Source organism: Empidonax traillii, unplaced genomic scaffold (assembly GCF_003031625.1).
Source record: "Empidonax traillii isolate 1590-97213 ecotype Southwest subspecies unplaced genomic scaffold, ASM303162v1 scaffold207:size1520225, whole genome shotgun sequence".
In the NCBI taxonomy this organism is placed as follows: domain Eukaryota; kingdom Metazoa; phylum Chordata; class Aves; order Passeriformes; family Tyrannidae; genus Empidonax; species Empidonax traillii.
In genome coordinates, this window is record NW_020955400.1 from 1396538 (window position 1) to 1422503 (window position 25966).

At 40.0% G+C, this 25966-nt stretch overlaps 1 protein-coding gene across 1 annotated transcript; it reads right to left on the bottom strand.

Moving 5' to 3' along the window:
• Positions 1-3533: 3533 nt before the first annotated feature.
• Positions 3534-23927, bottom strand: RAB32 (RAB32, member RAS oncogene family). The gene is made up of 3 exons (XM_027887351.1): positions 23453-23927; positions 6066-6343; positions 3534-5078 (listed from the first exon to the last, which is right to left on the bottom strand). The coding sequence occupies exons 1-3, from the start codon at positions 23679-23681 to the stop codon at positions 4929-4931; spliced, it is 657 nt and encodes a 218-aa protein (XP_027743152.1). The 5' UTR covers positions 23682-23927; the 3' UTR covers positions 3534-4928.
• Between the last annotated feature and the right edge of the window lie 2039 nt (positions 23928-25966).

Here is a 25966-nt window from a genome sequence, read left to right on the forward strand (position 1 = left end):
ATTTTTTAAAATGTGATTAACATTCTTCAGAAAAAGTCAAGAACAAGACCATAAACTGATACATCTGCAAGATAGAAACAAGTTTGAATATAACATGTAAAAATACATTATCTTCTCTAAATAAAAAAAATCCCAACACTACAATGCAGTTTACATTCTCTAACTTCTGAAACACAAAAATTGCAGAAGTTATTGCAACACTTGTGCCATCACACATACAAACAAGTTCCACCATCGGTAGTTGAACTACAGTAAGTCTCACCTAATTCTGCTTAAAACAATAACCCAATGAAAAATGGCATCCCACTGGACCATCTGACAAAGTACTTGCTCCCTAAACTACTAACTACTGGAAGGCAGTGATTTTTTTGGTATCTTGAGGCAAAGTACACTTGAAAACAGTAATTCTTTAAGTTCCAAGCAAAATAGTTTGCCTCTGTGGTAGGTTGACTCGAACTGGACACCAGGTACCCACCAAAGCCACTTTATCACTCCCCTCCTCAGCTTGACAGAGGAGAGAAAATATAATGAAAGGCTCATGCTGAAAGATACAGACACAGATCACTCACCACTTTCTGTCATGGATAAACAGACTTGAGGAAATTAATTACCAATTAAATCCAAGTAAGATAATAAGAAATATAAACAAAATCTTAAAGACACCTTCCTCCACCCCTCCTTTCTTCTTCAGCTTAACTTTATTCACAACTTTCTCTGCCTCCTCCATCCAGTGGCACACAGAGGTGGGGAATGGAAGTTGCAGTCACTTTATCACATACTGCCTGTGCTACTCCTTCCTTCTCACAGAAAGAACTCCTCACATTTTCCCCACTCCAGCATGAGGCCCCTCTCACGAGAGACAGTCCTCTACAGACTTCTTCAGTGTAAGTTCTCCCCATGGGCTTCATAAACTGCTCCAGTGTAGGTCCCTTTCATGGGGTGCAGTCCTTCAGGAACAGACAGCTCCAGTGTGGGTCCCCCACAGGGTCCCCAAGTCCTGTGAGAAAACTTGCTTCAGCGTGGGTTCCTACTCTCATAGGCAGACTTTTGCTACATCAGTGCTGGGATAGTACTGTCAATTAAATTTCACTCATTATAACCAAAGAAGCTTGTACATATTATGAACAATAGGAATGCATAATATGGCCCAAATACTACACTACTTCAATACCACAGTCTGCAAGACACTTTTGATACAAAAAAAATTAAAAAAATAAACCCATCTGAATGCAAGAGACTGAAAGTCCATTATTCTGGATGGATATCACCTACTACTTAGATACACACCAGTAAAGGGCAGGGGGGTTTAGAAACAGAGTTAACAGGCTGTCCATGCTATCTGTAACCTTTAGGAAGCCACGAGCTTTCCAAAAGACCAATAATTATTAGCATAAGTTAAGCTTTCAGAAGGGTTATGATAATACACAGGTTAAAGGTTCAAGTAAAAAAGAGGAAAAACTAAGACCAGAAGCCTGTATGTTTTATCAATTTGTTACATTAAGTAGAACCTGCAAAAGAAAAATACAGCCCCTTAACATGCCACATGAAACATAGCAGCTACCTTTTACTCCCAGTTAGATGGGACAATAAGGCCAGAAAACTTCCATATTTTAATTTTATTTAGAGTTCAGGCCAAGTACCCAGTGATAAAGAGAATGAGTGTGGTGGTCTCACATATCTTTGCAAAAGAATGAGAGAACCAAGAGATGATGGCCCTCTACTTGTACACTTACCGAGCCAAAGCTATCCAAAGCACCATCTCTACCTAAAACAAGGAAGGGTTTTTTTGTGTACTTGGGTCAGAAGCAATTTTGTATTTGCACAGACCAAAACAATAAAATAACCATTTAGTAAAATTTATTCATATGAGTATGAAAGCCATGTAGGATGTCTAAGCAACAAGTTTTCACTGACTGAATGCTATATTAGGTGGTGATAAAAAAGAGGCCATAATCATGTATTTAAAAATACACCAAATACTTTTCCTGTTTACACAAATTGAAGCAGCGAAATGAGCTACAAAAAGAGCATCATGATCACCATGTACAATACAGGCACAAATAATCTTCACTACATAGTTAGATCTGAATCTAGTATATTCCTTATATTCAACATTATTTTGCTACAGGACAAAGAACTCTGAAGTGACCTTTTGCATACTGCCAAGTGAATGATGTATTTCCATTCAGAATCATTATCATCTCTCGAGAATTTTGTTAATATAATTTTTATTCCTGGCATACTGCTAACCCCATTTCTTCAATCCTCTAGCAATTCATCATATGAAGGATGAAGGCATAAACACACTTAGAGAACTGTGTTACTATAGCAAAGAAGGTGTTCTGTTTAGAATCAAGGTCAGTAGCAAGACATTAAGACTAAGATAAGGAAGCAACAGTTTAAGAGCAAAGTGTTCCACCATTCAATTCCATGGTTTTCCTGCACATACTTCTTCTCTAATATTTCCTTTTATCACCATATATCAAATGGTTACTCAGGCATTGTGTCTCTAAGAATGACTTAAACTACTCCCCATTCATGCAGAGGTTTAGAAGTTACATACAGAATAAGTAAAGTGCTTTAATATAGCAGCAAAAACACATCAAGAAGAAATTTTGGCTTGAAACTAGCCTGCATAGGCTAGTTGTCACTGACAGGACCCAGCTGAGATTCCTGCATTCAGGTACAGTCCCAAGGCTTCAGAGTTTGGTCTCTATTCTGCTATTGAATCTAAACACCAAACCCAAGAAAAAACTGTTTGGGGAACAAAAAGTCTAATTCCACTGGCTGTTTCCCCAGTAAAGTAGGCATTTACATTTGTGCAGCTTTACTTAAAGTTTTTAGAAAAAGACAGTACACAGGAGATTAAACACCTAATCAAGAGTGAGTTTACAGTCTAAATGGAGTTGTCCAAGTGATTGAATAGGAATATTATGGTAGTTTCAAATTAGCTAGAAAGGTTAACAACTCAGACAAGCCAGCAAGCAAGGAATGAATGGGATGCAACTTCCTTTCTGAAGTGCTACAGGCTTGCAAAGGAAAAAAATAGCAATCAAGCTTTACATGTCCAATAAGTCTGCACAAATCTAAATGACATTCTTTACAATGGTGTACAGTAGAAAGACAGGAAACCATGGACATAAATGAAAGTTACAAAGGTTCACACTAGTTAAATACTCAGGAAACAGTCAGGCATTGAAAATAACTTTGCCAGGGCCATACATTCTGCATTTTTTAAAGTTTAGGACCAGACCCAGGAACACCTAAGCACACTGCTGTGATTTTGCTTGGAGAAAGATGTTGGCTTAGAAGACACCCTAAGAAGCCTTTTATCTGAATTTCCTTAGGATCTTTAGCTAATCAAACTCACTTTTAGCTTATGCCAAGCCTTACTGTGACAATTTCAAATAAACCTTTAACATAGCAAGTACTAGAAGATAAAGTTGTTTTCAAATGTCAGTGAAAGCATTTGAGTATAGTGTGGAACATATGTGAAAATCCATGTTCTCAAAAGCATACACCAACAACATACATAAGATGCCCCAAAATATTTATTTATCTCTTAAAAATTACATTACTCTTTAGAAAAAAAGCCTAGGAAATCTCAATACAGATTAAAGTATATCAAATCCTGAACATACTTAATTCTGATGTTTAAGTAAACATCAGCACCATCAAACCAAGCAAGATAAGACTTGCAAATTCAGTAGCAATGAGTTATAGGACAGAAGAAACCCTTAATACAAAGAGGAGCTTCAAAGCCTTTGAGCCAGGCAGAGCCAGAGTTCCAGAATGCATTCAAGAACCATAAAGTCTCTCTAAACCTTTTGATCTTCATTTGCTGCCGAAAATGCATATGAGTGTTATAAGAAACAAGCATCTCAGTATACAGTTACAAACAGGTAAGCCAGTTCATCAGTTCAAAGTAGGCAAAAGAGCACAGCACTGTTCTAAAACTGAACGAGATAGAGCTTGGGGCAAGGGGGTTGACAGACTAGCATGAACCAGTTATATATTTCCTCCAAGACCTCCCTCTTTCCTCATGGTATTCAGAACCATCTCAAGACAGAAGAAAAAAGAAGGAAGTTCATTATCACAGGACAGTAAGGTAAGTACTTTTTGCACTCTTGGTAAAGCTTTCAGTGTTAGTGCATGAAAAAGTCACTGAATTCTATTTCTGGGTGTGCATACAGGTGAGGTTACCACAACTATAATTTTATTATTAATGTGTTTCATATGTAAAGTATTAGTTGAAAATATTCTGCCTTAAATGGCTGGAGATGCATTTTTGTAATTATCTCCATAACCATGTCTTTCCCTTGTTAAATACAATAATTTAACCATCTTGGCTTAACTCAGTGGTAAAAGCCATCTATTCCACTCAGTCCTAGTGATCACACTAGGAAAGACACTTCCCATCTGTCATTGGCCCCTTCAAGATTTCTGGGATGCTTTGGTCCAGGACAACTAGCAGTGAGACAGACCCTCACAGTGGGGGATAATAAATAGGGACAATTGTGCAGGTGAGAAGGCTAAAGTGAGACATTACTGGTGACAAAGGAAAAGTTTACTTTAAAGGTGCAAGTGTCTATTCAGCTAAAATCTTGACAAGTAGCATATGTCCTAGAAGCAAACAGGACGCTGAATGTTGTCTTTGTTCCTCTTTAGGAGTGTAAACACTACCTTATGTTCTCAAGTAAGAAGACACTAATCAGACTAAGATGCAGTCATTTAAGCAAGTGGAATGATAACTCACAAGATCCACAGTTTCATGCTAAACAAAAATATGTAAACACCCAAATGAGTCACCAATTCAGATAGTACCAGACACCCCATATGGATTGTCACAACGCAGCACCATAGCAGCATTTTGATTTAAGGAACAGTCTTGCTGCTCATCCCATCATATTTTCTTAACAGTGGTAGCATTAGCAGCACTGTGATTTACTCTCTGCTTTCAATGGGTCTAGGTCCAGTTTTGGTTTCCCCACATCATTCTCTTCATTAGGAAAGGTTTTGTAGTTGGCAAGGATGTTTTCCACCAAGAATCGAGCAGCTTCGTCTATGTTGATGTTGTCCTAAAAATGTTAACAGCAAAGAAGTCAGTGATTTTTTCTGAAATAGTCACACATTGCTATTAAAAAGCTGTCCAAAAAGAATAACTTTCCTTCAGTTTTATCAGCATGACACAAACAGTTTAGATGCATCAGGTCATTGCTCACACACTTTTTTTTTTTCAAAAGTTACCAGAAAGATTTGAGACAAAACTATTCACCCATATTACAAATTGAATACTGTGACTCTAATTTAGTAGGCAGTCAGGGATATAAATGTCACCTGCATTTGGAAGACTCACAAATGCCAAAGTGCTTTTCTGCATCAGGAAAAATCACAGGTAATTACACTGCACTATCCATAGTATTGTAATCATCTACCCACTCTACGTATTCTTGTGCAAGCTTTGAAAAGTACCTTCACATACACTCTAAAGAAGGTCTGTATGAAGAATACCTAGTGATGTGCTTTGTCAAGATACTGTCACTGAGTAACAGTACTGAGTAACTTTCCCAGTCACTGAGGGTCTAAGGTGGCCCTAATACCAAAGGGTCTCTGGCCACAGGTTTGATCTTGCTGGACCACCTGTTACTTCACCACAGGGCTGCCATGTTTGGAACTGCTCATCTTTGGTTCCAAAGAAAATAACAGCCCAGTACATTATTCTGTCTCTGATTGTAGATATGAACTCTACATGAGCAAGGTTAGATCGTAAGAACGTTTAGCCCATCACTACTGAACCTTACAAGCTTGTGATCGTCAGCCACAAACTGCTTTTGGCAGTTTACAGATAGGCACATTTTCCTGCCCATGCAGTTCTAATCTAAACCAAATATGCCTCATCTTCCTCAGGAGTGAAGCTAGCCTGCACACCACTTCAAATTTTTGCTGAACACTAGAGATTTGACTGTCACTTCCTATACATGATAATTTTATTTCCTACATGATTATAATCATTCATTCTTATGCCAATACTCAAGAGACTGAAAACATGTTTCTATTATGCTCACCTTGGCAGATGTTTCAAACCACCCAACAAAGCCACCTTCTCTGCAGAACTGGTCCATCTGAGAGGGATTCTGGCTGCTGTCTTTCTTCTGGTCACACTTGTTTGCAAGAAGAACAGCAGGGATGGGGCTGCCATTGGGAAGTAGTACTTTACTGTCCAAATCATGCTTCCATTTTGAAACAGCCTCAAAAGTGGAGCCTCTTGTGACATCGAAGACCACAAAAGCACCAACTGCCTCTTTGTAGTATACTCTGGTCATATTTCCAAAGCGCTCCTGGCCTGAAAGAGAAGAAAGTGACCAAGTATATTTATATTGAAGCATGAACTGTATTTAATCCAAATGGACTACTGTACCAGCTTAGTTCATAAGTTTGGCATTCGGGTCTAGTCACCTAGCTCATAAAACATTGCCTCTTTTATCCTATGTAAGCTCATTGTAACGGCTATTATATATATATTACACCTGACAAGTCAGGTGCTAAAGGTAGTTTGCAATTCCAACTACCACTCTGAATTTTTTTAAAACTTATTTGTTGAGTAGTGTTTTTTGAGAAGTAATTACTAAAAACACTACCAACAGTTACACACAAATCATTCTTCTATCAAAAAATAAATATCCAATTTATATCCAAATCTAGTTACTTCAGCTACAGATTTAAACAAACTCAGCCTTTTCCTAAAGGGTGAGCAAAAAGGGTTTCTGCAAGCTTCAAGGCTAACAGCCTTCAAAGCATCTTTTGAAGAAGTCACCTATATTATAGATTTTTCCTTAGGGACAGGTTCAAAAGGAGCTAGCTTAGCAGTTCTAGCTAAACCTGTTACCTTCGACTTCATCTTTTAAACCTAAGATTTTCTCTGGATCATTTTCCAACTACAGAAGTTCTACTGCAATCTTAGGATTTCAAACAAGATCACTGGAATAGTTACTGGATTATTCACAACAAAAATCCAGAAAAAAAACCAAAACAAAACAGTTGTCAGTGAGTAGGGTAAACTAAAAAAAAAAAGCCTTTTCTTATTAAGTCAAACTATTATAGTCAGTATCCTTGAACTGTAGAATTACAGTGTGCCAGTTCACTCATTCTTGTTTGGACAAGAATATGTGTTTTTATACTTGATTGTATATAGCAGTGTAAAGTCCCAGCACGTTCTTTGGGAAGTCTGGGCTAGTAAAATAGCTTCCTGCTTTGTTTGGAAGACTTCACTGGGAAAAGTATTCCCTGTACTTTACAATGTAGTTTTACAGTATATCATGACTTCGTTTTTTATCACTTAGTGGATTTGAGGTTTTAAAATACATAGAAAAAGTAGGAATTGTATTAGGAAATCTAGTTGTCCTCTGTTTATAAACATTCAAGTCCACCTTTGATTAGCAAGGGCAAACAGATACAAGGAGAACAGGGCATTATCTTCTCATAAGGAGCCAGAAATTCAACAGGTGAAGGAACTTCACAAGGGATCCTGTTCAGCAGCATGCTTTCCTAGCTCAATTGTCTCATTCATTTTAGTGTCAGTACTTCAGTGTATGATTAGCTCATTCCCTACAGACGTTTTCTGGAAAGGTTGCCTAAGCAGCTGTTAGAATTGCCTGAAAGCAGCAGCAGCTGCAGTAAATTTCCAGAGAATTATAAAGAAGCTGACTTGCTTTCTGGCTGTTCCCTTTAAAGAATGATGCTGCACAAAGCAGCATCAGTAGCCAGCATATTCTTCAGAATGGAAATGACACATGAATTTCTTCACTACCAGTTAATTATCCCATATGAGAACAAGCAGCATCCAAGAGGAAAGTTCTTATCTCCATATTCAAAGCTCAAGTTTTGAAGTAGAATTTATGCCATGGACTTTAAGGCCAGGCACCAAGACTGCATCTCTGAGACTATTCCACTGGAAGTGCTACATTGCTAATACAAGTCTCCTAAAGAGTGTACACATTGTGTCCCTAGGTCTTTCCAGGCTGGACTCTTCTGCCTAAAAGGCATTTTTAGTATAGCCTTACTACAAATTAGGAGTTAGACTAGAAGGTTTTTACTACTTCTGCAGGTCAATTGTGTCATTTCCAAAGAAGCTTTACCTTTCAATTGTGGTGGGTTTTTTTTTGTTTTGTTTTTTTTGTTTTTTTTTTTCTTTAATGGAGTTCTACACTCAAATTTAGTTCTATTAAGCCAGTCACTGCGTAGGGTACCACACAAGCTATGAGGAGCTCCTCCTAAGCTTCCCTTTTGTTTAGCTGTCAGTCTAACCACCAATTCGTGCCATATGGGAACACCTCAGACCATGCTAAAATGCTTGAGTCCTGTGTCCAATTCAGGCAGTATATCCCTTCACATCATAGGACAGGCCCGCAAAACAAACAAGTGTAATCTCAGTGTCTACAGTGCTCTATACTTCAGTCTTCTAGAGAAAAAGTTCTTCAGTTGAGCCCGAAATGGTGCAGAAATGAACACCACTTGCTGTTATTTACAGGAGACTGAACACGAATCTGAAGCAGCAAGTGAAACAGTCCCATTAGTCCTCCCTACTAGAAAGCTGGGGGCTTTTAGTCTTTAATTAAGGCTGTTTTTCCAAAAACTTGCTGAACATTTACATAAGAAAATTAAGTTTTATTGATTACTTGTAGAAAAGGTTGTTAGACTGTTACTAGCAAGGAGTAGACACAGCACACTCACTACATATGAAAACTAAGTTATTTAGCAATTGCAGAAAAGGTTATCAGGAAGTTACCATTTCTCAGATAGCTGAGCGTGCTGTGGATGAGCTTGCTGCAATCAGTTACCACAGTGAAGGACATTACCATTGACTGAATCCCTTCCTGCCTACTGCCCTAGCATCCAAAAAAGCTTTAAGAAACACAGCTAACAAGGCAACCATTCTAGCCTCCTGTAGCAATAACCCTTGCTGAAACATGTACAATGTTGTATTTAAGGTGTAAAAAAAGAGGTCAAATTAGTACAGCATCACATATAAACTTCCAAAGAAAAGAAACAAAGTTAAAAAGTATAGCTCATAACCAAACTTGACAAGTCCTAACCACCACCAAATTCTCCTAGAGAAATACCAGGGGACCTAGCCTTTGCCAGAAACTCCGATCATTACTCAGGTAAGTTCTTCCATTGCATTTCCAAGAAGTCCCAACATTTTACCATAGTCTGTCTTCCCTACCCACCTGGCCCAATGCCTTTACACACAACACACTGGAGAGCTGCACTAACCAAGGTTGCCTGGCAGGTGGTTCCTTGACACTGGTGACTTCTCATACTCCAGTATCTCCCAGCCTATGTGAAGATTCAACACCCTGCAACTGTAAGCCAGATATGCTGTACCAGAGAGGCAACAACAGGTTGCAGCAGAACTACCAGCTCAGACCAGCCAAATCCCATCATGGCCTCACCAGGAAAGGCCACTGTAAATGGGGTTGTGCTGCTAACTTGAAGACTCGAGAATTCTAGAATAATGCAGATGCCTTGTACAAGGTTAGCCTTGTACAGTGGTTTTTTTCAATGTGTAAGACAGCAGTTCTGGTAGGAATGCAAGCCTGTGTGGATATTACTTTGTACTCTACAGCAGCCACTTTAGAGACTATGGGCTTCAGCTACCCAAAAATCATTTAAGTCTTATTTCCAGCAGGCTTTACTGATAGAAGTTAAAAGTCCCTTATAGTAACTCTCATAGTTTTAGATTTGGAAAAAACATTAATACATATTTTTTCCACATTTTAATTTGGTTGAAAGTAGAAAACTTACGTGCATTATCAGCATGAAAGTTTCTAACTTTACTTATAAGATTTAAGCTTTACATTAGAAGGATTTGATATCTCCCTTAAACATACACAAGCTCAATATCATTGTACTTTTAGAGATAAATGCCTTTTAATGGGTGAAATACAGCCCAGTATGAGTGCTGTCTTTTCTAAAGTAACCCAAACTCCAAACAAGTTTTTTACAGAGCTGTTTTCACCTCTAAAAATCATTCACTAACAAGAAATCTGACCAAAATACTAGCTTATGACTGCTTTTCCATCCCATCTGGAGGCCTAATGAGGATGCATATACCCTATTTCATAGAAAGAAGACAGTAACAAGAGGTAAGAGTTTTGTTTGGTAAAAAGTATATGGCATGAGGCAAGAAGAGGATTCCATTTAAACTAAGTAGAATTTCTTTACAATCCTGTCACTACTGATAATGCACACACTAAGCTTCTTGTAGGGGAATGAAGAGCATTTAAAGACTGCCTTTTGAAAATTTAACAGGACTTTCAGACAGAGCTTTTACAACTGCTTTTCAGTTTGCAAAAAAAAAAAAAAAAAAAAAAAAAAAAAAAAAAAAAAAAAAAAAAAAAAAAAAAAAAAAAAAAAAAAAAAAAAAAAAAAAAAAAAAAAAAAAAAAAAGAAAAAAAGAAACCTCATACAGGAAAAAGCAAATTGTAGAACACACTACTCCTCCAAAGTCTCAAGTCTGATCATCCTTCTCTTTGTTCCTAAATGTCTCAATTTTTGCCATGCACAGTTCAGAGATTTGCCATGCTCTTTCCTATGTCCAGCAGGATGTTTGCTGTACTCGTGTCACCATGTGTGACAATAGTCTTGAGCAATGCAGAAAGTGGATCATACCCCCAGAGGATAAAAAGGCTAAAAGTGATCAGATTAAACTAGACTTAAAATCTCAAGTGTGTATAAACTTGGAAAGAAGAAGGCAGGAAGAGAACTCCTTTCTTACTACAACAGTATAGAAAGGCCATCACGAGACTAACTATTCTGGTAGGTCTACTGCCTTGACATAAACCTGATTGTACAGAGATATACTGAGATATACAGAGATAGACAAAGATATACTTTACTTTTTAGGGATTCAGGTATAAGTGAGGAGCTAAGCTACAGGACAGTCACAGGGATCAGAGGGTTTATTAAGAGGTGTGGAAGTGACTGCATGCAACGCAAAGTTCTGCATTCTCAGCCACGAAGTTTTTACATCTAAATGACTCCACACATATTGTCACCATATTGTCCAGTAATTGCAACAACCTTAAGTGAAATACTTGCACAATGCCATACATCAGGAACTAATACAGTTGCCTACAGCAACACTACAGGAATAAAGTTGAGTTTACAACTGTATCAGAATTTGGGAGCTATTCTAACTCTCTGGTTTACATTGTAATGGGGGGTGAACTGTAAGTAAAAAACTATATGAAAAAAATATGGCCAGGTTTGAAGCTTTATCTTTGTCCCTTACTTCACGGCAAAAGATAAGTTACCATTGTAAAATTCAAAGAGTGCCAATCTTGCCTTGAAGTACATTTCAAAGAGTTTCTACAGCAACCTTTCCCAGTGTAAGGGAGAAACAATAGTGTCCTCTTTATTACAACAGTGTGATTTACTGTGTCAGTTCTTTCCTACAGTTGACAAAATATACTCTACAATCACACCATTATTTCTGCTCTTAACTCTTCCTACATGATGGGAATCGGGGCTAGAAAAAGAAATTTGAATGTAAAAGTTAGTTCAATACACATAATATTGAGTTTGCCAGGGTCCCTTCTCCCAAACTACTTACTATATCTGTAAATCTTAATATGCAGTTTATATCAACTAACAGAAATTATTCAAAGACCAGAAAAGGGCCTATCTAGAAGAAGCTTCCCCAGTTACTCTTTTTGTTATGAAGGTGACTGTTGCTCTACCTCTGTCAATACCAACAGCATAGCAAGAGTTCCCCTACCTTGTAAAAATATAAGCTTAGTCTTATCTGAAGCCACACAACTCAAACCAGAATTGTTTTAGTTGCATTTAAACTCTTAATATCTCATCCGGAATACCTATGGACAACGGACAAAGCTCTTCAAAGTTTTTTCTCTCGCAGATGTGACTAATAGTTTTGGAATCCTCCAGAAGCTGTTTCATTAATGAGGAAGAAAAGGGTTATAAAACCCTGAAAACTGGAAAAATTATGAAATTAAGTTTTTTTTCATTGAAGTAACATTAGTTCAAGTCATTTTTAACAGGCTAATCAGCTTAATGGGTAACCAGAGCTCAGAATATGATTTTAACAAGTTTGGCAGTTCCACATCAAATAATCTTAAACCACAGATGTATAGTCTAGACTGTGTTCTCCTGAAAGTCAATATAAAATTACCTGAAGAGTTTTACTCCAAAGTTGTTTGCTGCTTTATTGATCAATGCAATGAAGTTTTGTAGTTTTTTCCTAGACCCAATAATACAGAGTTGCCAAAAGTCTGATAAACAGCAAAAAGTCCTTTGTTTATAAATAAAGTCAAACAGCTCTCACCAATTTTGTCCTTCAGAACACTGAAGAAATCAAATAGTTGAAAAGGCAGTTTAAGTTCAAGGAAGAAACAAGAAATCTGCCACATGGGAAAAGTTTTATCTATAAACCCAGGGCAAAACCCCCCAAAACTATCCAGCAATACTGCATTAGTAAAGAAAATAACTAGGAGATCTAGTGAATCAAAATCAGTTAGATCAAAATGCATAGAAGTATTATCCTGCTAATGCATTTCATCAATCTGCTTTTTTATCAGCAGTTACTATACACTGCAGTGAACAGGATGCTTATTAAGCTATAGTGACTATTTGTAATAAACCATGTTTAGTCTGGAAATACTTCAACATTCTACTTCCATTTGTGTGAAGGGTTCTCAGATCAACTATTTACCATGACCACTGATAGTCACTCATACCAAAATTCAAGAAGGGTCACTAGAGACAGTGAGACTAACTTTAATTTGACTGCCAAAAGTCAGGTCCTTGCTATCAACTACTCCAACCCTATTGGCCACACAGCATGTAAGCACAGTGCAAGTATCTGGGCTTCAGTGCCAAACTCCATGAGTTAGTATTTTCAGTCAATTTTCAGGACCGTGAGACCTTGTACTTTTATTCAGCCTAGACAGTAAAAAAAAACCCCAGAATTGAACAATAAGTGAAACCCCTTTTCTTTCTTCCAGGAACAGCTGAGTGGCATTTCCTCATTTACTCTTCCAACTCTCAAATGTCATTCAGTGCAATTGATTCTAGCTGAAGCACCACCCAAAACAACTGGGCACACAGACCAATCCTCTCGCTGAGTTAGAGCCACCATCACTTTCAAAACGCACCTAAGTCCTTTAGGAGCTACAGGCAGGAAGAGACCACACTTTGGATGCCAGCTGGATGTTTGGCACAATACAGTAAATATCCAGAACTGCCCTGAGGATGCATCTCCTAGTTCTCCAAACACCTAATATACATTTGAGCATTACTAGGATCAGGAGTGAGCTGACCAAGGTTCCTTTCCAGAGCGATACATAAATATGTTACTGGCAAGTTACTGCTGCTGACAGACTTCTCCCATCTCCCCAAACCAGCACAGCTTGTCCCAGAACTGTCTTACCTAATTAGATTGGATCTGTTCTGCAAGAAGTAGGTTAACCAAACCACTATCAATATTACTGCTCATGTTCAAGTGTATCTACCTCTTTTTTTCCCATGAATAGCAGCCACAGATTGAGAGTAGGCAGACTCCAAGACTGTCAGTACTAGATGGCTCTCCACTCCTCACTCTTACCCATCTCAGCTATTAGTGCAAAGCTGCCATATGTTAAAACCAGAGGTGTTAAACAACACATTTACCTAATGACAGACAAAGGGATTGAGTGCACCCTCAGCAAATGTGCAGATGCCACCAAGCTGAGTGGTGCTGTTAACACACCTGAAGAACAGGATGCTATTCAGTGGGACCTGGACAAGCTTGACAAGCGGGCCCATGGGAATCTTATGAGGTTTAACTAGACCACGGGCAAGGTGCTGCACCAAGATCAGGGCAACCCCCAGGACCAATACAGGCTGGAGGAAGAACAGATCGAGCAGCCCTGGGGAGAAGGACTTGGGGGTGCTGGTGGATGAGCCAGTAATGTGCACTTGCACCCAGAAAGCCAACTGTATTCTGGGTTGCATCAAAAGCAGTGCAGCCAGCAGGCTGAGGGAGGTGATTCTGGGTTGCATCAAAAGCAGTGCAGCCAGCAGGCTGAGGGAGGTGATTCTGGGTTGCATCAAAAGCAGTGCAGCCAGCAGGCTGAGGGAGGTGATTCTGGCCCTTTGCCCTTGTGAGACCCCACATGGAGCACAGCATCCAACAGCAAGAGCACTGAGATGGCAAGTGTTCAGAAGCTAGGCACCTGATTTGCACTACAACTATCAGTCTAATAGAAAAAGCATAACATTCTCTCTCACAAAGACAGGATGTCTTCCTCCAGCAATTGCACAGATCTTACAGAGAATTTTGCAGCAAGACTGATAAACTTTTCGTTGCTGCTGGTAGCCTTGGGCTAATCTAATGATTTAATTGTCCAAACTGAGTTTAGCACCTTAATATCTTGTCTTTACAAATTTAGAGGCAATACCTTGCACTTACAGTTCAGTGATTTTGTCCAACATCAAGCATATAATATGCAGCAGTATGACAGTCGTATTTGTACAAGAAAGTTCCACCTATTTTACTTGCATCTCTGCTAAACAGCAAGAGAAAAAGTCCCTGTTTAAGCCCTAGATTTCCATTCCTAGAAGAGCATAGTTCAAGCAAGCTAAATGATTTCTAACTAGCTGTCAAATGCAGCATGTATGGAACAGTTCTCCTTGCATTAGTATACAAAAAAAGTTGACGTACTCCAATTAGTGCCAGCAACAGCATGAATTCATACTTCCTACACTGCTTTAACAAGACTTGCCCAAACAAGTCATCGCCAGAGTTAAGCTGTTTCCTGCCCAACACCTTCTAATCCATATCCTTTGATACACTGTCATGCAGCCAGAGCTGCACTGTGTACCTAACGGTGATGCTGCCTGGCACTACAACATTACACGGGAGAACAATTCTAAAGTCAGTTTGTCTCAAGAACAACTTTATCACGAGACAGAAAAAATGTTAATCTCTAAAATGGTCAATGTGTCATGGCACATTGTGTGTGATTGGAATTTTGTATCAAATAGCTGCCACTTTACCCAGTACTCTAGTCTGGGAGCATTTAAAGAACAAGTTCCCGTAAGCTGTTTGCAGTGACATTCAGAGGCTGCTTTTAAATCTATTATTTGAAAAGCTTCTAAAATCCATGCAATAAGGAATATTGGTTTTCATTACCCACTAATGTAGAAGACACTGCTGCTGAAAGTTTGCCAGCCTTCTAGAGAGAGTTCAGGCATTTATTTCTAAAAAAAACCTCTATAAATTCCATCATTTTTCAAAGTGTAATATCATCCCATTTATCCTTTTTCTGTCTTTCCATAGCCAGAAGAGAACTTTGAATATTGAGCATTCTACCATAGGCTGCTTGAGAAGCATGCTGTGCTTTGTAGTCACTGCTTACTGCTCCTCATGCTAGCTTTAAGATGTGCCAGAATTTCACAAGAGAGATTCTGATGCTTTCATGCAAAAATATAAACAGAAATTCCCTTGCTGCAAATCACTTCCTTCTAACATGGCATATCATACCTGAACGTCTGAAGCAAGTGTTTGGAGGGAACTGTTTACAGCAGATTACAAGAGCAAGGCAGTGGTTATCACAGGAGTTCATGGAAGGTCCCTGACAGCTTGAGACAATCTAAGTGGCTGAAGGGAAGAATCTTATTTTTTTACTGCATGCTGGAGCCTTTTCTGAAACCAGGCTGCTAGGATTATTTTCTTTCCTGTATTTCATAGGTAATCAGTTGAGAACTATCCCTTTACAGCACATGCAAACTCATCATACTCATGGCTATGCACTTCAGTAATACCCTGTCCTAGTCTGCATACAAAGAAAATCAAACTGGTAAGAGGCAAAGTGGAGATGTAAATAAGGTGAAGCACCAAGATTCTGAAGCTACAACACTGATGCAAGGAGAGTTGATAAAGCTTGATTTACATTCATGTAAACTCCATGCATTAAGAAAAAAGTGTATATTCAATATTGTCTACACCATTTTGCCTCTGAAGGATAATGTGCTTGACTTGTCAAACCAGCTTAATTTCTGACTACTTGAGTCAGTATTACATGAAAGGCAAGAATTTAGCTAATACTTGCCTCAGAAAAGCTTATGATCCCCATAAAATAATTATTTCCGCAAAGCTTTCTAGTTTGTTTCATAACTTAATACAAAAAATTACTTATGTTGTGTGATATATAATATTTTCCCTCCTGTCTGCTGTACTTCACGTAAGAATTTAAGGTAACCCCTCTGCCACTTGAGGTACACCCATCCATCCTTTATTCTCTGTATCAGGCCATCAGGAAAGCATTTTTATTGTGATCTTGTAAAAAGCACAAAGCTTCTGAGCAACTGCTGTGACATGAACCCTTTCTATTTGAAAAAAAGGTTGAAGCACCATCTATCCCATAGAGGACAGAAGCTCAAGCATTAAGTTCCTTTTTTTATTGTTGACAGAAATTAAGAGTTCCTGCATGACAACTTCTCTGAACTTTCTTTTAAGCCTGCAACAGATCATGCGGTCTTCTTGGATCACATCTTTAACCTCATTTCTTGTAGAACACGTAGAAAACCCCATGAGGAAATTCTAAGCTTATTTCCAAGACACTCAAAGAACATGTCTCAATTCTACCATTCTAACTGTAAGTTAACTGAACAGTCCTGTCTTGCATAATCAAAACTACCATACTAAACTACCTTACAACACCAACTTCACCACAGCAGCACTTCCCATAGGCTCATGGAATTCCATCAGAACACTGGTTTTAAGTTTAGCACAAGACAATATACACAGCACTTGGAGTTCCTACATAGCATACGACTAAGCACAAGAACCTTCACTGATATGATTTGGTATCCCACTGATAAAACACAAAAAGCCCTTCATCAGGAAGACCAATAGCCATAGCTCGCTTGAGAGCATTTAATTAAAAGTGCACCTAAACAGAGGAATTCCTGAAAAAGAAGACATCCAGAGTTTGTATTCAGAGATGTCTAAAAGCTGGAAACAAACCAAAAACCCCCAAGTTTAAACACATTCAGCATTTATCTAGATACTTTGCTGTAGAGCTCCAACCACAGCCAGTCATTCTCAACTGATTTCTCATAACCCTAATCCAGCTATTCCAGAAGAGCCGTAAGAAAGGACACCCACACAAGATTTCCCACAGAGGGGTGGTTTCTAGATGGAAACATTCAGTACACCTTCAGTTGTTTCTTGCCTCTACTGCTTCTACATCAGTGTTCAAAATCTTTCAACACGAGCAGGCTTTCTACTTCCTCTCCTCAAACTTTATCTGCTAGTCTTGCATGTTTCCAGCCAACAACATCTTTACATAAATTTTCTCTTATGGGACTTATATTTACACATGTGTGAATATGTGTAAGGAACGAAGGAAGCATTCAGAAATTGAGTCACAAGTCTTTCACGTCTTCTTCATGAGTCTGTAGACAGTCACATAAAAGATTCTCCAACCCTGACTGGGAGTTTTCTGACCTGCATCATCTGTTAGCAAAATGATAGCACTCCCATCTCCACATGAAGGCAGCTGCACCTGGAACCTTCATCACCATATAAACTAGGAAATACCCTCAGAGAAAACTTACCAGTTTCTGAAAAATGTTGGAGCTCCAAGTTGCGCATACATTTCTCATGCAGTTATCTATGTGCATGTTTTTCACTCATAACATATCTTCATAAGTGAGGAAAAGCTCCCCCACAGTTGGGACCAGGTTATACGTGGATTGTCCTGCCTCCACCCTATGCTCACTTGTACTAGGCACACAGCTAAGCAATTTTTTTAATGGTTTCTTTGCAGGAGTTGCCATTTCAATCCCTTCAAAATGTGTTGTGGGTAAGGACAAGTTGTTACAAGAATACTTTGGCTACCTTCAGAGATTGCTGCCTCCAAGCTCTTCATACTTGAGAGAGACTCCTCTGCAAAGCAATTGAAGAATGTCTCTACGGCACAGAGCTGCGTATGGATAGGAAATGGCAGAAGTTTTCTAGTTGATCCCTACAGACTTTCAGAGATGCATTAATGTAACTTGGTTTAGACCTTACTTAAAAAATAAGTAAAATCAGTCTACTTCAAGAAACAAGTTAATGATATAGAAGCAACTTGGCAGCTTTATGACATGCCAGTAGCACAAAACCAGACTGACAATAACTGGATTTTTGAGCTGGTTTAAACTAAGGGTTTTCACACGGAGGTACACTGTCACATACTGGAGCAGCCTGAATGCCTTTGAAAGTCAACAACATCCCTGGTTTCCTGCACTCTTTCCCATTTCACATGGCTTCCTACAAATAAGAGCAAGTAAACTTCCTAAATAACTTAGAAGTTTAACACATATCTAACATTCATTTGTAAGTGTTAGAAAAGATAGGTTCTTTCAGCTCTTCTTCAACATAGTATTCAGCCAAAATACTTCACCTGATTTCTCCATCCTCTTGGGGACTGGTATATACTTTTTGTTAGAGTTCCAATCTTCTCAAGAAGACAAACAAGGTTTTAATAACAAATTGGCATGCTACAACTCCTGAAAGCATGTAAAGCAGATTTAGAATACCAAAGTATTCTAAAGTACTCCTCTTCTGTTTGGCCTATTTCATAGCCACACTCTTCGAGTTAATGCATTACTTCATTTTTAATAAATATTTTTACAAAAAAATTCTAATAAAGTCCTGGAAGAAGGGTGCTATTACACTGAAGTTAATTCAGAATTGCTCAGCCAAAGCTTTAAAATCAAATTTGTCTACTAGTTGCCATTAGTGGCAACCTTCATGAGAAGCCAAGCTCAAGTGGTCATCTATGATCTTTACCACTCCTGCCCTCCAGCAAGTTGCATGTTCATACAGGCTGATATGAGTGACAGTGATAATCAACGTGACCATAGAGCAGCAGCTAACGCTACTCAGTTGCTGGTTTCATTAGATCAGATCAAAAGGTTCTATGATATAGAAAACCCTTGAAGTGTTCTCTCAGTATCATCTGACTAAGTTTCATCAATACGCTAGATACACCTCCTGACCACATTGTGGTCAGTGCAGTGTACTCATTAACACAGCATGTTTGTCAAGTAGGAATCTCTAATGTATTGAAACAGACTATAAAAGCACTTCCTTATCATTAAGATTCCTTTGTTTGACATCTCTTTATCACGACTCATTCCTGTGTCCTATTTATTTTGCCAATCATTTATGCCCTTTGATCAAGATGGTTAACCTGGTTCTAATACCTTCAGAACTTATCCAGAAAGAGAAATTGATCATTACTTCACACATCAAGGGTTTTTGTTTGTTTGTTTTGTTGTTTGTTTTGTTTTTTTTTTTTAAAGATAACAACCAAACAAAATACCTGGGAGTAATGCCTAAGGGCAGCTAAGGTTTAGAAGCTTGGCTCCTGTATGAACATGCATGTAATCTGTCCAGCTTTTTTCAGAATACTTCATCCTGTAACCAAGATAATTTGACAGTGACTGATTAGTCTTACTACTAAGCTTCTTCGTCTCCATTATTCAAGAAGTTGCAACCGGTGCCTAAAAACTAAAATGCCTGAGTAACTCTGAAATACATAAGTCTATGCACAACAGTACACTCCCTCCCCCTTCATTTCACATCCCCTCCCCTTTGATGCTGTTGCAAAAATTTGCATTAGTTTGTACCTTACAACAAAGCAGCTATTTTCACTAGAAAAAAAGAAAAAAAATAGCAGAGGCAGTGTAACATTGTCATGCTCTATTTGATAGAATTATCTAAATATTAAACAAACAAACACCAAACTAAATCCTCAGCTAGCACAAGAATTTGAAGTCACCCAGACACCAAACTAAATCCTCAGCTAGCACAAGAATTTGAAGTCACCCAGGAACCTGCTGCATTGCAATACACAGCACAACACTTGTCATTTTGCCTACAATCACACCAGAAGCCAGCACAATATCTGCCTTATGGTTTTAAGAATGACCTACACGGTCAGTTCTTAGCATTGACTTAAGTACAAAACCTTAGACTGCAGCATCTATCTCCATTAAGGAGAGCTTTTATTATGAACTGTTATATACAAGCTTTGATCTAGTGAAAAATAATCATAGAATCGACCATGTTGGAAATGATCTCCAAGATCATGAAGTCCAACCCTTGATCCAACACCACTGTGGTTACCAGACCATGGCACTAAGTGCCACATCCAGTCTCATCTTAAAAACCTCCAGGGACAGAGAATCCAACACCTCCCTGGGTAGCCCATTCCAATGTCTGATTACTCCCTCCATAAAAAATTTCTTCCTAATATCCAAACTAAACCTACAGCACAGCTTAAGATCCTGGCCTCATGTCCTACTGCTGATTGCCTGGGAGAAAAGACTGACGCCCACCTGGCTACAACCTCCTTTCAGGCAGTTGTAGAGAGTGGTGAGGTCTCCCCTGAGCCTCCTCCAGGCTAAACAACCCCAACTCCCTCAGCCTCTCCTCATAGGACTTGTGCTTAAGTCCCTTCACCAGCCTGGTTGCTCTTCTCTGGACCCGCTCCAGCACCTCAATATCCTTCCTGAACTGAGGGGCCGAGAACTGAACACAGCACTCCAGATGTGGCCTCACCAGCACTGAGTACAGGGGGAAAAAAAAAATCACATGTCCTGCTGGCCACACTGTTCCTGAGGCCAGGATGCCATTGGCCTTCTTGGCCACCTGGGCTCACTGCTGGCTCATGTAATCACTCTTTCTATGCTTTTAGATTTTTCTATGCTATAGATTTTAATTCAGAAGCCTATTTAAATGCATCAAAATCAATTCAGAATGCCAGCACCATATTGCTTGCAGGGAAGTCACATGTAACATTACTTACCATAAGATTCAGATCTCTTCAAGAGATCTAAAGCTGTTTGTCTGCACACACCAGCAGACAAAATTATCTACATGAGCTGTTGAAAGCCAGAAGACAGCTGTGCTGATGAGTTAAAAGGGAATGACTATCACATGCTCGGGCACTGTGCTACACTTCAATAAAGTGCTTTAGAGAATATGTTCTATGACTGTATAGAAGCCATCTTCAACCTGTTTTTTTAACTAATAACTTCAAAGTAAGTCTGTTAACATCTTCAGGTATTTGGAAATATTCCTGATTGTGTACATAAATAGCTGCAAAATACACTCCTGGGTTGAGGACTTCAGCAGTTTTAAGACCATCAAATAACTCTTATGGATATTAAAACACTCTTTATTTTAATTATTAACTCTGAGACGTCGAGTGCTATAGGAGTCCAAATTGTTGCTCTCACATTGGCTAAGCACATGCCAATCAAAATGATTAAGTGTAAGATTACTTCCCCTCTTGGCCTTCGTTTTTGGTTGGGTTATTTTGTTTGTTTTTGTTGGTTTTGTTTGTTTTGTGTTTTTTTGTTTGGTTTTGTTTATTGGGGGAAGAACCCTCAGCCCCTTGAAAACAGAATAGCCTAAACTACCAGATTAGACTAAGAGTTTAGAGTGCAAATTGCAAAATAATTTTATCTTCCCATTTTTGCTAGGGAAAGACTAGCCAGAGGTTTCATACAAAAGTACTATGAACTAAGAAAAATATTTCAGTGACAGAAAAAAAAATTTAATTCTTCAATCTATCAGAAATATTAGCACAAGCCTCCAGGGATTAAGTAGAAGCTCTTAACTCAGTCTTCTGTCAAAAACACATTAAGGGAAATAATCAGGAGTGAAAAATACTGTCTTCTGGATCTTGAACTTAACACATGGATATATTGATAGAACTTCCCAAAATATAAATAGGTTCTGTCCAAACTTTGTTACAAGTTACAGCTAAGTTTCTGCCTATCCTGTTGAAACTGACTGCTTTGGGAAAACTTACAGCCTACCCCAGTCTCAGGGACTAAGGATTGAAAAGAAGTCAAACGCAAGCATGGCAGCCTGCCAAACCCCAGGATCCTGATAGCCTCCCTTCCTCTATCTCTGGAACCCCAGACTTGCTAAAATATACCCAGGGGATTGCAGCAGCTTGTACTGATCCTGTTAATTGATCGACAGAAATTTAAAGCTGATCCACAAAAGGAACACAAAAGAGACCTGAAAAGAGAAAGCTTGCCAACATTTTACATGCTCTTCAAAACAGCAACTAGAAAATATTTTCATTTGTCCCACAGGCCAACAGCAGCAAGATGCATGGGGTGTTTCAGCAGTGTATGGCAGTGAGAAACAGGCTTTTTAGTCTGAGGAAACACATTTGTAGTGTTTTAGACCAGAAAGAACAGAAGGTGATGTACAGCTGGTCTGTCACAGGGCTACAGCAGCCACACAAACTTCCTCATTTCTGAGCTTCCACTGATAAAACATGGAGTTAATGGAAACAACCACTTTTTTTTCTTGTGTCTTCCAGTAGCAGTAGGTTTAAACACCAGGATTTGAAATACAGTCTACTTTTTCATATCCAAAACTGGATATATTCTGAACATGGCAGACACAGATAAAGAGAGATGCAGGTTAACACCTGGGCTGCACACAAAACTAGAAATACAATACCAACCAAGGTGAGTAAGGTGCTGACAGGACAGACTTCTTGCAAGGCCACAGCAAAACAGATTGTTCTATGGCATTTAACACTGCAGCAGAAGTTAACCATGGTAGGTATACAGTTTGAATATCTGAAACAGAGGTGCTAAAGAACAGCTTTGAACTATATAGAGGAAAAGAATGATGCACAGTTTGGACAAGTGAACAGGGCTTGTCTGCTTCCACTTGTTCAAAGTACCTTTCTAATACACAAACTCATAATTTGAATGCAGAGCTAAGTATGACAGAAGTTCCATTCCCTCACTCCATGTTTCAGGGACGTAAGTTACTTTTAAATCAAGGAGGTGACTCCAGACACACAAAGTTTAGCATACTTCTTCTGAGCACAATTTTAGCTGTTTGGGTTACCTTTAACCTGTAAAGCCTGCTTACTAAACATAACCTACTTGGAAAATATATTTATTTTTTCTAGATGCGTTACAGAGCCTTAACCATGAATTAATTTCAGCAGTAGCCATAACCAAGGCCACTAGCACCCAAACAAGCAGGTCAGGAGGAGCAGTATGAGCAGGAACTCTCCGGGAGCTGTGGATCTGGCAGTCAGAGCAAAGCAGCTGTTTGAGGACTGCTACAAAACCCCGGGCCAAGCCAAGAACCAAACAGCATCAGTTAACAGCAGCACACAGAGCCATTAAAAAGTCAAAAACTTCACTCCCACGTCAAGACCTCCCTCTACTTCTGCCTCAAATGCAGGCAGGGGAGGTTGCACGTAACAAGAGGAAAGCGAAAAACAAGAAGACAGATTTCACTGTCAAAACACACTTTCCTCCGCAGAGGCCGGGCCCCGGGCCCCCGATAGCCAGGTTCGCAGCACCCTCGGGGCTCACCCTGCAGGGAGAAGCCCGCCTTGTCCCGTACCTGCTATATCCCAGAGCTGCAGCCGCACCAGAGTCTTGCTGTCCCAGTTGATGACTTTGAGCGCGAAATCCACGCCGATAGTGGCCCGGTAGTGCTGGGAGAAGAGCTGGTGCACGTACCGCTTGATAATGCTGGTTTTCCCCACACCCAGCTCCCCGATCACCAGCACCTTGAAGAGGTGCTCCCGACACTCCGGCACGCCGGAGCCCGCTCCTTCCCCGCCGGCCATCCTCGGCCCTCCCTCCCGTGGAGCGTGGCGGAGAGGCCGGGCTGCCGGGGCCGCGGCAATCCCGCTTCTAAACTTTCCCAGCTAGCAACTTTCCTCCAACTTTCCCCAGCCGGCTCCCCGCAGGGCCGGCCCTCGCCAGGAGGGGGAAGACGGAGCAGGACAGAGGGAGGGAGGGAGGGAAGTGAGAAGGGAACCCCGAGCACCACCTGACTGCAGTCACAGGACGCGGAAACTCCGCGGGCTTATACCAGCCCGGGGGAGGGCGGCGGGGAGGGGCAGGGGGAGGGACCCGGCCCGCCCCGCCCTGCCCTTCCAGTGTACCGGGTGGGAACGGGGACACAGGACAGCGGGAGCAGGTTTGCGTGTCGCCCAGAAGGTGCCGAAGTTCCACGCCCGCCAGACTGGGCAGGATGGGCTGGAAGTGTTCGGGGAGAGCGGAGCGGAGTGGCGGCCGTAGCGGGAGCTGAGTCTCGAAAGAAGGCTCAGACCGGGGAAGTTCCAGCTCCCTGCCAGTGCCATCCTCTGCCCCCTTCTAGTGGTGGTGGCAGCGGCGGCGGCGAAGTTTTCTCCTGGTGAAGTCTCTGAAAACACTTGGGGTTTCTCCCCAGCGTTCGGCAAAGCGCGTTGTGACAGAGAGGTCCGTGGGACAAAAATGGGCTTTATCCGGATGCGTGGCAAGTGGAGGGTTCCAGTGACCCATGCTGGCTCCTTATCTCCTCTTCCATTACCTGAACCCGGCTAGGGATGTTGTGGGTGCAGGGTGTTGCACCCCAGCTGCCTCTCTGAACATGCAGGCCTGGGACTGGGCATGGGAAGGGTGGTGCTGAGCTCGCCCTGTGCAAACAGGCAGCAGTGACGTAGCGTTATGCGGAAAAGGCTCAGGCAACCAGGAAGAAATCACCTGCTCATTTACGGGATTCCTATTAAACCCATCGAACACCCACAGCTAAATTTGTTCCCCTCCGGTTCCTAAATTGATCTAGTAAAATACTTTTACCACTCTCTGGTTGTTTTAAAAATTATACCAGACAGTCGTAAAATCACAGAATGGCCTGGGTTGGAAGGGACCTTAAAGATCATCTCATTCCAACCCCACTGCCGTGGGCAGGCACATGTTCCACTAGACCAGGTTGCTCAAAGCCCCATCCCAGTTGGCCTTGAACACTTCTAGGGATGGGGCATCCACGGCTTCTCTGAAACAGACACATTGCTAGAACCCAAAATAAAATAAGTTTCCTGTCCTTAGGACTGTGCAGTATTATGTGTGCAGATTGTAGGTGCCAGAAAAAAAAAAATCTTTGCTAACCTACTCTCCAAATGAAACACACAACTCCAGGTGTTTGTGCTTGCTATAAAACGATGAAGTTGTTTGGCTAAGTAGTACTGTCTCCATGCTGTAATATTTGTTTATCATATAAATACTTTAACAAAGCTATTTTTGCTGGAGAACGATGACAACCACTCCAAAAGGGAAATATTATGTGGTTGTCTGGACAGAGTGCGTGCACACAGGCTGGAAAGCCAAGTGAAGATCTGATTGGCAGTGAAGGAATGCCTCCAGGGGGAAAGAAAGTAGTGGTTAAAATATATGGTGACTGATTTGTCAAACAATCATCAATTACTCCTGATACTACAGCAGTTTGTTCTATATGCTAATTTCTTTGTTATGCTTTAAATCAATGGCTTCAGTAAAATGTTCCAAACTTCTTCAGATGGCTTAGAGAATACTTACTTCCGTGTCATACAAAGATAGTGTAGGCAATGTAGATGGGAGTGGATGAAGATAGGAGATGTTTGGCAAAATAAGGCAAAAAATCTAGCATTCTTGGAGAAAAAATGTGTTTAGTGATTTTGGTTTAATTTTATTAATTTAAATTGTCATGCTATTTTAACTTCAAGATAATTGTTCCAATTAGTATGTATTTTCTCAGCAGTAATGACATCAGAATATAAGCTTGGGAAAGTCTGTTACTGAAAATTTATTTATTTATTTATTTATTTATTTATGGAGGGTGGCAAGGATAACACAGGTTCCTGTCAAGAAATGAGACAAACAAGACACATTATCATTAGCTGGGAGGTTGAAGATGAATATGAAATTTTTATTTTATATTAGACTGTATATTATAAAGCGATACTTTAACCACTATGCACTTTGGTAAACCTCTCTAAGTGTGTCTAGACTGATGTCTGTTGGTTTGTGCTCTATGGTCCATTCATAGAGGGCATTTATCTTGCTTGCACTGAAGATCTCTGCCCATACCAGTGCCATAGTTTCACTCTTA

Coding starts and splice junctions, on each gene's coding strand:
- RAB32 (XM_027887351.1), bottom strand. CDS start 23,681: ATGGCCGGCGGGGAAGGAGCGGGCTCCGGCGTGCCGGAGTGTCGGGAG. Junction 6,344..23,452: donor GCAGCTCTGGGATATAGCAG/GTACGGGACAAG, acceptor CTTCTCTTTCAG/GCCAGGAGCGCTTTGGAAAT. Junction 5,079..6,065: donor GGTTTGAAACATCTGCCAAG/GTGAGCATAATA, acceptor TAACATTTTTAG/GACAACATCAACATAGACGA.